The 12261-nt window shown below is 50.3% G+C and overlaps 1 protein-coding gene across 6 annotated transcripts in view; it reads left to right on the forward strand.

Moving 5' to 3' along the window:
* Window positions 1-12261, forward strand: part of EVA1C (eva-1 homolog C) — a 71075-nt gene that overhangs the window by 23510 nt on the left and 35304 nt on the right. For 4 of the 6 annotated variants that reach the window (XM_087861763.1, XM_045785515.2, XM_045785514.2 and 1 more), the window contains exon 2: window positions 9952-10148. The exons of the other annotated variants lie outside the window; for them this stretch is intronic. In XM_087861763.1, the coding sequence (XP_087717889.1) occupies window positions 9952-10148 (197 nt within the window). The remainder of the gene's footprint in view (window positions 1-9951; window positions 10149-12261) is intronic. 6 annotated transcript variants of the gene reach the window in all.

Below are 12261 nucleotides of genomic sequence, written 5' to 3' on the forward strand. Positions count from 1 at the left end.
AGCTGGGAAGAAGTAGATTTGGAGTGCTCCTTGTCCTCGCCTTCTTGGGGACTCTCTCTTCCAGAGGTTGGACTGCCAACCTATTTTCCTTCTAGTACACTCACGCTCTCCTCGGGAAGAAAAACGACACGTCAGCCACCATACAAGGTGCCCTACTTACGCTGTTCTTATCACTTGTGCATCAACCCTCTACAGTAGACGTAGGTCTCTGGTTTTACAGATGAGGTCTAAGGAAGTTATACTCAACATCCCCAAAGAAGCGTCTGATCTGAGCAGGTTCAGAGCCCGAATTCCCCATATCATAGCCCGTGGCCACCACCTCTGTGCTTTGGCACTTCTGATCCAGGGCCAACACTCTCTGGAGTGGAGAACACCCGCCACCCAGTGTGTTCACAGCCCCACGCCCTCCCCCACATCCATCAGTACGTAGAAACAAGTATATTGCCTGCCTGGGAGCATTCCAGTCTCTGCTTTCCACTTTTGCTAATGTGGTTTTAAAAGTCAGTGGCGTTGTGGAGCGTGGTGACTAATTAATGAGACCTCGAATCCCTTTTAACTCGTTAGTAATTGAACTCACTTTAATTGTAGCAAGGTCTTAACTCAAAGAGATGACTCCCTGGGTGAAAACTGAAGGTCACGTGGAACGGTGTCGACATTATACATCACTAACCAATGCGGTGTGTTTGGTGAAAGTTTTCGGTACTTCTCAAAGTCCTGCCAGCTTTCTACTTAACACAAACACCGATTTGACAGAACGCTGGAGTGTTAGACAGGGTAGGCTAGCTGCGGAAACAACCCCCAAATCTTAGGGCAATAACAGAATAAAGGATGAGCTCTTGCTCATGCTGTGATCCAGTGTAATCGGAAAAGGGGAGGCTATGCTCCATGCCGTCATTCAGGGACCCAGATTCCTTCCATCTTGTGGCTCCCCCACCTTTTCTGAGTCCTCAGAGCTGTCCTTGTCCCTTCTATCTTCCGCATGTGACAGTAGATGGGGTGAGAGAGGGAAGAGTAGAGGGTCACACAGAATCTCAAGGGCCAGATCTGAATGTGGCAAACATCACTTTTCCTCTTTTTCCATCGGCCAGAACTTTCCACTGGCCCACACCATTGTAAGGGGGAGTGGGAAATATGCCCCTTCCACATGCTCAAGAGAAAATGTATAGTCCCTACTCCATCTAGACCCTCAGTTCACCTTCTGTCCTCCTCTGGTCTGTTTTGGGGCCGGGATGGAAGCTCATCACTTAAGTTCAGAGAGCTACCCTTGGAAGTCCCCAGCCTTTGTGATCCCCCTCCAACACCTAAGACACACGCTGATGGCTCTTTCTCTTCATCATTAACCTCCAGGTTCAACCTTCTTGTGCCAAACCTGGGCCTAGAGAAATGACTTAACCTGACTTCCCTTTTCGATCTTAACCCTCTTGGGTGTGTGGTGCCCAGTCATGAGCCCTTCATCCATTGTGGGGCCTTTCCTGCACTCTTAGAAGCACTGACTCATTGCCCTAAAGCCTCGTGGACTGCCCACTTGCTCCTGCTCTTGCCAATTCTCCAAACACACTCATAAATACAAAAGAAAAAAAAATCCTTTTCTGGAAAAGAACTTCAAACAAGTAGAAACACCTTCGAGTATTTGTGAATAAAAGGGTGTAGTCTCTTATCTAAAGCATTAATGGATTGGAGGGTTCTGCTCCATTAAATAAGTGGGGGAGGGTAGCAAGGGCAACAGAATTGATTCCACTCTCTTCCCAGAAGGAAGATGGGGAAATTGGCCCCTGGTGATTAGGGGACTTTAGCGCACGGATATACTTACATCCTGTGCTTAGAGTGACTCAGGCAGCATCAGCTCCTGGGAAACCGGGACTCTCGTGGAGCGGCTCTGACTTCAGAAAAGAAAAGAGGAAGAATTTGCAGCTCGTGTGGCCTGTTCTAAATCTTACTAATGTTGTAAACCTTAATTATTTTTTTAAAGGTTTTATTTTTAAATAATCCTTACACCTGATGTGGGGCTTGAACTTATTGCCCTGAGATCAAGAGTCTTATGCTCCACTGACTGAGCCAGCCAGGCGCCCCATAGCCTTAATTATTTTTAAAAAGGAAGGAGAGAGAGAGAGAGAGGAGAGAGGAAGAGGAAGAAAGGGAGGGAGGGAGAGAGGAAGGAAGGAAGGAAGGAAGGAAGGAAGGAAGGAAGGAAGGAAGGAAGGAAGGAAGGAAGGGGAATTTTCCTTTCCCCTCAAGCTGAACAGTGACATTTCTGGACCACAAGGGTGGCTGCCGGGCTGTGTACTTGTCTCTGAGTTGAACACCTTACCATCAGCGCTCAGAGCAGATGGGGCTGACTGGCAATGCAGTTTGATTTGCAAGCCACCAGAGAGTTCTGCGTCAATGTGTGTTCCTCAAGGCTGGCAGTGGAATAGTGATCCCCTCAGCCGGTGCTGTGGGTTATGGCTGATACAGACGCTATGCCGTTGTATCATCGGACCCTCACCGTAAACCATGAGGACACCAATGCTGACAGGGGATGGGCACAGTCACACACCTTAATCCCACTGTGAACCCTGCTCTCGGGCATTGACTCCTCTCCTTCTCCCTATAGCCCGACACCGCATGATGATTCTGAAACCATACGGGATTCTGAAGCGCCTTCTGAAATCATGCAAGTTAAATGCAGCTGTCAGCACTGACCGTGGTTTATGAAACTCTCAATGTTTCCTTAAGAATGATGTGCTTGAGGGCCTGGGTGGTGCAGTCAGTTCAGCGTCCCACAGTTGGTTTCAGCTCAGATGGTGATCTCAGGGTCATGATCTCAGGGTCGTGAGATTGAGCCCCGCATTGGGCTCCGCGCTCAATGTGGAGTCTCCTTGGGATTCTCTCCCTCCCTCTCCCTCTGCTCCTCCCGCTGGGGCTCTCTCTCTCTCTCTGAAATAAATAAATAAGTCTTAAAAAAAGAACGTTGTGTTTAACAATAACCCTCAGATAATTCGTGCAAAAAAATAAAAAGGGAGAGCTGGTCAATTATGCGTGAGGGATTCTACCTCCCATTTCTTTTTTTTTTTTTTAAAGATTTTATTTATTTATTTGACTGAGATAGAGACAGCCAGCGAGAGAGGGAACACAAGCAGGGGGAGTGGGAGAGGAAGAAGCAGGCTCATAGCAGAGGAGCCTGATGTGGGGCTTGATCCCATAATGCCGGGATCACGCCCTGAACCGAAGGCAGACGCTTAACCGCTGTGCCACCCAGGCGCCCCTCTACCTCCCATTTCTGATGCTTGGCAGTCGTGTGCACATTGGAGTATCCGAAGTCCTGCATGGAAAGAATTGTGTTTGCCTTGTTTTAATTCACACACCCCAAGCTCATTTTGCTATAACACCTCCTTTCTCCCCTGCATAATGTTTCTTCCTCTCATAGAACACTTCAGGACACACCCAAGATTCCTTGAAAATTGATCATTAACATTCTGGTCATTCTCTGGTCACTGGAATATTTCTGGACATATGGGTTTTCCTTGTAAAGGTGATGGGGATGAGAATCTCAAGAGTGACTTCCCCTTGTCTTTCTGAAAACAGAGGAGAGCTCTTGCCCCTCTTGCCCCAGTGAATTATCCATCTACCTTGAAAAAATGTAAAACATAAAAGCTTTTATCTAAACTACTCTGAGATTTGCCCAACCCGGTCAGGCCTTTCAAGATGATCCTTTGAGGAAAGTTGTAGCCATGGCCACTGCTGCAGGAGCTTCTGCTGGTTGGTACACAGAGTGGGGATTCATCAGGAGAAGATCTTGGAGTTAAACATAAGTTGCACCTTGGCCCCTCAACCATGTGAAGCTAACAAGGACCCACAGAATGAATGAATGAATGAATGAATGAATGAATGATTAAATAAATAAAATCTTAAAAAAAAAAAAAGGATCCACAGAGCATTTCCAGGCCAGGCCAGGCTCTAAGGACTGATTTCTTAACAGTTTGCTCTTCTGCCATCTTTCAGGGCAGTAAATATGTGCCCGCACACATGGAGCTTTACCCAGAGCTCTGGCTGAGCGTGTTAAGAAATAAAGCATTTTTGATTGATCCAGCATGGTGGGGCATTCGATTCAGAGAGAACCATTAACACAAGGCCGCACTGGTAGTCATTCTTTAAAAGGGATCTCATTTGAACCGGCCAAGAAACCAAGGTGTGGAGAAGCTAAGTGCTAGAGTCTGAATGTTAGAGTCCCTCTAAAATTCATATGTTGAAATCCTAACCCCCAAAGGTGACCGTATTAGGTGATTAGGTCATTAGGGTGGAGCCTTTATGAATGAGATTCCCTAATCCCGTTAATGTCTTATAAAAGAGATGCCACAGAGTTCCCTAGCCCCTTCCACCAGGTGAGGACATGGCAAGATGGCGCTAGCTCTGAACCAGGAAGAAGGACCTAACAAAAATGCAATCATGCTGGTACCTTGATCTTGGGCTTTCCATGTCCAGAGCTGTGAGAAAGGAGTTTCTGTTGTTTATAAGCCACCTGATCTATGATGGTTTGTCATAGCAGCCTGAATGGACTAGAACGCTAAGTAACGTGTTGACTCTGCCCAATGCAATGGAAAGAGTGTGTATGCTCACTGGGGACAGCACACTGGAAAGATTGGGAGTGGGTCATCTGTCATCTGCCCCTTGTTTAAGGTCAACCTTGGGAGCAGGCTCCTGCTCCATCCCCTTTCTTTACTTTTATCCTGGGAGACGCCCAGAGGGCACCCTCATTTCTAGCAACCTTCCCTTCCACCCGCTTCTCACACCCTCTCCCATGGCCGCCTCTTGGACATTTCCATCACCTGCAGCTGCCCTACCGCAAAACCACCTGGGGCACGAGCCCTGGGCCTCCAGCCCGCTGCTGTGCTCGCGCCCACTCTGACCTTGTTGGATCTCAGCAGACCTCTATTCCCCGGGGCCTCGCCGGTGCTCATTTCCTAGCTTGGAGCCCACACTCCAGCATCGCAAGCACCCTCTTGCTAACACCCACTTTCGAATGTGTTCAACCTTCACCCACAGTAACAAATGTAATTTACATACGACCTAGGGCTCATCTGCATATGTGTTTACACACACACATGCGTACACAGGTCTCTCCTAGCTTTAACTCAATGACAGTTATTTAAAAATCTGACCCTGGACATCAGTTCTTACAACTTCAGCCCTGTGTCTCTCCTCGTCTTTATCAAGATGTTGCAAGAGTCATCTGTATAAACTGTGTTGTTTCCTATGGCTGCTGTCACATGTCATCACACGCTGGGTGCCTTAAAACAGCACAGGATTTATTTTCTTACAGCTCTGGAAATTGGGAGGTCTAAAATCAAGGTGTCAACTCTGCTGCATTCTTCTGGAGTCTTCAGGGCACAAGCAGTTTCCTCACCTTTTCCAGTTTCTAGAAACCACCTGCCTTCTTTGGCTCATGGCTGCATCACTCCAGCCTCTGTTGCCACTGCCACATTGTTTATCGACTTTGAACTTCTTGTGAGGACCTTGGTGACTATAGGGGGCCTATCAGATCTCCCAGGATCACCTCCCCATCTCCAGATTTCTAACTTAATCACAACCTCAGAGTCCCTTTTAACAGTGTGAAGGAGCATGGGTACCTCAGTGGGGGTGGGGAGGTGCTAGTCTGTCTACCACAGGAACCATCTGGGATTTCCTCAACCTCCACTCTCTTTTCAACCTTCCCCAAACTGGCTAGTGTCCCACTCAGCATCCCAAATGCCTCTCAAAAAGGTCCTTGACATCCTCTGTGTTGCTGAAAGCCATGGAGAGTTCTAGTTTGTCCTTCTTCCTGACCTCATAGCAGCTTCTGACACAACGGGCCAATCAGAATGAGGTGTGGGAAGCACCTGTGGGGGACCCTGTGGTGTGAGGGCCAGTGGCCCGACCTCACGAGCATCTCCTGCCATTCCTCTAGCGTAGCGTCCAGTGTGTGTGTGGTTGGCTGTAGAACGTGCCATCCCACCACTGCCCTTGACCTGTCCATCTGCCATAGGCTCCATGTTCTCTAGTCTTTCTTCATTGGTTTAAAAGCATTGGTCAGATAACTGTAGGTAAAGGGTTTTTTTAACAAGCAGTTTTATTTACCCACCAAAAAGTGTACCGTTCACAAATGTATAGCTAGGTGACTTTTCACAAAGTAAAACATGTACCCACCCTTCAGATCAAGAGAAGCGCTTCGCCAGCTCACCCCATGTCCCCTCCCTGTCACAACCCCCTCTCCTCCCCTTCTGGGGAAGCCTGGGTGGTTTTGATTTTTTCTTTTTTTTTTCTTTCTTTCTTTCTTTCTTTCTTTCTTTCTTTCTTTCTTTCTTTCTTTTTTTTTTTTTTGTTAAAGATTTCATTTATTTATTTGACAAAGAGAGACAGCCAGCGAGAGAGAGAACACAAGCAGGGGGAGTGGGAGAGGAAGAAGCAGGCTCCCAGCGGAGGAGCCAGATGTGGGGCTCGATCCCAGAATGCTGGGATCACGCCCTGAGCCGAAGGCAGCCGCTTAACGACTGCGTCACCCAGGCGCCCCTGATTTTTTTCTTTTAAATGGACTTTCATTTGTTGAACAGTTTTAGGTGCACAACAAAACTGAGTGGGAGATACAGAGAGTTCCCAAATAGCCCTGGTCCCCACGCAGGCACAGCCTCCCCCCTCATCAACATTCCCAGTCAGAATGGTAGACGTGTTACAATCAATGAACCAATAGTGACGCATCATAATATGGACCAAAGTCAGGAGCTTACTCTGGGTTCACTCTTGGTGTTGTGCGTTCTGTAGGTTTTGACAATGTGTCGTGGCTCATGTCCATCACTAGAATATCATGCAGAGCAGTTTCGTTGCCTTGAAGTCCTCCGTGCTCCCCCTGCTCATGCCTCCCTTCCCCCAACCCTTTGACAATCACTGGTCTTTTTTTTTTTTTTAAGATTTTATTTGTTTATTGGATAGAGACACAACAAGAGAGGGAACACAAGCAGGGGGAGTGGGAGAGGGAGAAGCAGGCTTTCCATTGAGCAGGGAGCCCGATGCGGGGCTCGATCCCAGGACCCCGGGATCATGACCTGAGCCAAAGGCAGACACTTAACGACTGAGCCACCCAGGCGCCCCACCACTGGTCTTTTCGACCATCACCATAGCTCTGCCTTTTCCAGGATGTCATGTCGTTGGACTCACAGAGCCTTTGCAGACTGGCTTCTTCCACTCAATACTATGCTTTGACATTTGCCCTGTGTCTTTTTGCAGCCTCATAGCTCATTTCATTTTAGTGCTGAATAGTACTCCATTGTCTGGACACGGGCATGGGTTTTCGAAGAAGGAATTGGACCGACTCCAGAGCCGATTTTACCTGGTGTTAGAAATGACACACTGGCAGAAGGGCCTGGAAGGCCTCCAGAGGCCGTTCTCTGCAGTGAGCTTCTGCACCCAGAACATGGCCCTCAGACTACAAGTATGGCATGCGGTGGGGCTCAGGCCACTGCGGTGCACTTACGTCACGTCTTGATGTAAATGACCCCACGGAGATCAAGTTCTGTTCACAGGGAACAGACTACATGACAAATAGAAGAAAGGCAATGGCCCAAACAGCACAAATTTCTTTTCCACTCATGTAACGGTTCGTGGAGAAGGCTCTGCTGATCTTGTCCCATGAATCTGGGACCCAGGCCCCTTCCGTCTTGTGCCTCTAACACCCACACATCCTTCTCATTCCTTCATCCAGCTAGAGTAACACATGGTCTGTTGGATGAGCCATTAGGCTCAAGTCATCAGCTGAGGTCGCCTGGGAGGCTCCGTGGTTAAGCGTCTGCCTTCGGCTCAGGGCGTGATCCCGGCGTTCTGGGATCGAGCCCCACATCAGGCTCCTCCGCTAGGAGCCTGCTTCTTCCTCTCCCACTCCCCCTGCTTGTGTTCCCTCTCTCGCTGGCTGTCTCTCTCTCTCTCTGTCAAGTAAATAAATAAAATCTTAAAACAAAACAAAACATTTTAGTCAGCTGGTCATCCGGTGTGGTCCTGGTGAGTGATGTGGTGATGGATAGACAAGACAGTTTTAATGACGAGTTGGAAGAGGTGCAGGGGTGGGGTACCAGCCTGGGGAGCTTCGGGGCAGGTGCCGGCCTGGGCCAGCATCAGGGCAGCTCTGAGTTCCCTGGTGTGGCTCATAAGGGGAAGCAGAGATCCCACAAAGGAGGCTGGAACTTTCACAACTCATGGCTTTAGCAGGGTCTGCCTGTGTGTCCTGCAGGAAGATGCTGACCTGCTGTTGGACCACCAAGGTGTCTCTGCCCGGCCTCTCTTGGTGGTTGGTGGGGAGCACGGTGAGAGTGAGGGCATTGTTCCAACAAGCAGGACCCTGACTCACGGCCCCAGTGCCTGATGTCAGTTTTGCTGCTTGAGCCTGAGTCCGCTTCTCCAAGGGAAGCCAACTCAGGGTAGCTGACTTCTCGGCCTTCTTCTTTCAAGGGTGGGAAGGAGAAAGGGAGTTGCATTGAGAGACCTCGGGTCTGGGTTATATGTGAGGGTGGGCACTCCCACTCTTCAGGTTGGCAAGATCTTCCTACGGCAGATGACACGGTGCCTTTCACTGTGACTTTCAGGGAAGGTCAGGGACTGCAGTGGGTGCCCTTTGCAGAGAATCATGGTCAGAGGATTTTGAAACTTCCAGAGGGATAACTACAGCCCGGGCCGACTGTGTGGGAATAAGGGAGTTCTGCAACTGCCTTTCTCTGCACCCCCTCCACCCCCTCAAAGGCCAAGGGCTGCCAAACCCGTCTCCCACACACCTCACCAGAAAGTCCCTGGCTTCCCTCCCAGCTGCCTTGCAACTGACCTCATGAGGTGTGAGAAGGAGGAAAGGAATCTACATTTCAGATGAACCTTCCTTCCTTCTTTCTGAGAAGCGGTCCAGGCCACCCACACCTGCCAGGCCATGCACACGGCTCCTCAGAGCCTAAGGCCCTGTGGCTTGTCCAGTCTGCTTGAGAAGTAGCTGGGACCAGGAGCCTGTGTTGGTTTGTCGGGGCTGCACTAAGAAAACCGCAGGCTGGGGTGGCTGAAAACAGCAGACATTCCTTCCCTCGGGGCTCTGGAGGCTAGAAGCCTGAGGTCAAGTTGTGGCAGTGCCGGCCTACCTCTGGAAGGTTCTATGGTAGACTCTTTCCTTGCCTCTTCCAGCTTGTGGTGGCTGCAAGCAGTCCTTGGGTTCCTTGGCTTTTAGATGTTATCACACCAATGATAACGTGGCTGTCTTCCCTCTGTCTCTTCTCTTCTTCTGAGGACATCATCACACCTGTCAAGGACCAGTCTACTCCGTTATGACCTCATCTTAACTAATTACAACTGCAAGGACTCTATTTCCAAATAAGGGGGCATCTGAGGTTCCCGGTGAACATGAACTTGGGGTGGGACACTGTTTAACCTGTGACAGAGCCCCACCATCCACCCCTTCCCCGCCTTTCAGAGCAGGCCCTTACCCCATGCTGGGTGCCCTGCCTTGCTTTTCTCTCCAGGGCCCAGGAGTGGTTACCCCAAAATAAAATGGCATCCCCTCCCTCCAGGAAGACCTGGCCTTGCTAGTGGGAGATCAGAGAGCCCAAATCTCCTCAAGAACAGGCATCGACATGCCCAAGGAACACCCACTTGGGATTTTTTCCAGCTTCATAGAGATGCTTCAGGATTTCTTGGCTCCTGGCGAGTCCCAAAGGGAAAGAGTCCCCCAAGCCTTCCAATGGGCCATTCCAGATCAAGGTTTACAACCCAGATGGGAAACTGGAACCTGCTCCTTCAGCCTCACCTCGAGCCTGGTTTGGGGTCTTCTCCGTGGGAGCTGCCAAGGAAGCTCTGCCCCACATCTTCCTGGCTGACCAGCCCCTTCACCGGGGGAGCCAAGGTCCTCCTGCCCAGAAGGCTGTGGAGGAGTGGTGGGTTCCTGGGCCTCTTGTAAACCAGCTGAATATTTTCCAGGTTATCTAACCAAACTCCTGCAAAACCACACCGCCTATGCCTGTGATGGGGACCATTTGCATCTGCAGTGCCCTCGGCATTCTACGATAAGTGTCCAATCGGCATTTTATGGGCAAGATTACCAAATGTGTCGTGCCCAGCAGCCTGCCTCCCAGAGGGAAGACGGCGTAGCCTGTGTGGCACCCACCACATTGCAGGTACCGCCCTTCATAGATGCTTTAAGATGATAAAATGGTTCTCTCTTCCTCTCCCGCCCCTTTCTCCCTCTCCCCATCTCTCTCTCTCTCTGTATACATGCTTGTGATTACATAGTTCACTCAAAGCAAACCTGATCCATGAAATCCCCAATTCGGACAAATCACCAATTTCATGGGTGAGCTATTGCTTCTCAAAAGGGTTCTTCACCACACAAGTCTAAATGGAATTCCTACTTCCTGGGGAGCTCCCTGAACCCACGTGCGATGTGAATTTATCCGGAGGCGTATTCCCCACTGCAGTAAAGCACAGTATAGTCATATTGGGCTTTGACCTCCAGGACCACCCCTCCCGTCAATACCCCAGCATGGAGAGGGAAGGGTGGGGGCGCTTTCGTGGAGACCACAAGGTCTCTGGAGGCAGATGGCCGAGGTCATGATCAACCGCTCAGAGAATGCACTGGAGGAAGGGAAACATGGATCATGGTCATTCTTTCAAAAGTGGTTTTCTTCTCCAGGTGTAGATGATGACATTATTCTAGTTTTGAGCTACTTTGGGCAGCCTCTGATGATGTATTCTCCCATTGGATAATACCAGGGATTTGTGGAGAGCGGCTAAGTCTTTCTTTTTTTTGGTTGGCATTAGTGAAAGATTTGGTGTAGGAGGAGGGCAGAGCTAATATTTCAATGGGGATTTTAGACTACTCCTGGCTCGTTGAATTGTTTCAGCCACAGAAACGCGGGTAAAGGTAAATTTACAAGGAAGACTCAGGAGTAATGGAATTAGCGTAAGGCTGTGTAGCTCTCCCGAAGGCCCAAAGAGGAGAAGCAAAAATAATACGACAACGGAAGGATTTTTCTATTTCTCACACCATTTCTTGCTTCCATTACATGCATCGTGGTATCTGGGTCGTCACGTGATTGGTAAAGATACCCGCTGAGTAGCCAAAAGAATGTGTTTGAGCGAATTCCCTGGATGTGGGTTCCACATCCCGAGGAGAGGCCACATGTTGCTTCCAGGGACGAGCAGTGACTTTCCTTGTGTGCCCCACCCCATTCCTTCCCCTTGGCTGCCACTCCAGGAGCTGTATCCCTGTTGGCCTGCCCTCATCCTTATCCCAACTTCCCTGCCCTCCCATCCCTGGTACCCAGGCCGTCCGCTGCTCTCCTGGGCACATAACAAGAACACCGGCCAGTGCCGACGGGAGCGCCTGCTCCGTGAGAATAGGACTCCCGGCACCCTGGAGCTCCAGAGCTCGGGCACCGCCCTTACCCTCCAACATGGGTGCCTGGCTCTGCCCGGCAGGCCTGAGGGAGGATGTTTCCAGAGCCAAGCAGACAAGTTAGCATTTGTGAACACAACGCTCATGTTGTGCAGAAGGTTCGTTTGCCAGAAGCATCCCCGCGTGCTGCTCTTTCATCCAGAGATCAAGAGGTCCTTTATCTCGTGTCTTCTGACTGGCATTTGGGGACTGTGGCGAGTGCTTCTTCTTCCTCGGAGGGAAGGTGCCTGATGCGGGAGAGAACAGGTGTCATTGTCCCCCCAGGAGCCCCTCAGCTGATCTGGGCCGTGGCTGAGGGTCACCAGGAAGCCCCCCCTGTGCATTTCTCAGCCGTGACACGGTTTGGAAACAGCCCTGCCTTGAGTCCCACTCCGTGGTTGTGATACGTTCGTGGGGCCACCTAGGGGCAGAGTCATTTCATGATGACCCTCGACCACGAGCATGTGTCCCATCATCTGGGGGTCCTCAGGGTTTCCCTGGGCAGGTTTCCTGATCTCATGCACGTCTGCTGGGCCCCTGAGGGGGTTCCTGGTGGGGCTGGCCTCCTCCATGGAGAAAGTCCATGAGCTACTATGAGGGCCCAGGACTCAGGCTCGCCAAGCTGCGCCAGATTCAGTCCAACAGTAATAAGTAAACTCTTGGGAAACGTTCACCGGCCTTGGTGTCCTTTTAACAGAAACGGAGTGTAAGGCTTCTGTGGTGGTCACGGGCAGGGTTTGCTCCATTTGGGAAATAGAAGAGCAGCCGTAAGGCACTAGGCCCCGCTGGGACCCTGGGTAGGGTGTTCCATGAGCTTCTGCACAGCAGATTATCACTCGCAAAGGAGCGAATTG

Source organism: Ursus americanus, chromosome 4 (assembly GCF_024610735.1).
Source record: "Ursus americanus isolate L20-20 chromosome 4, mUrsAme1.1.p, whole genome shotgun sequence".
In the NCBI taxonomy this organism is placed as follows: Eukaryota; Metazoa; Chordata; class Mammalia; order Carnivora; family Ursidae; genus Ursus; species Ursus americanus.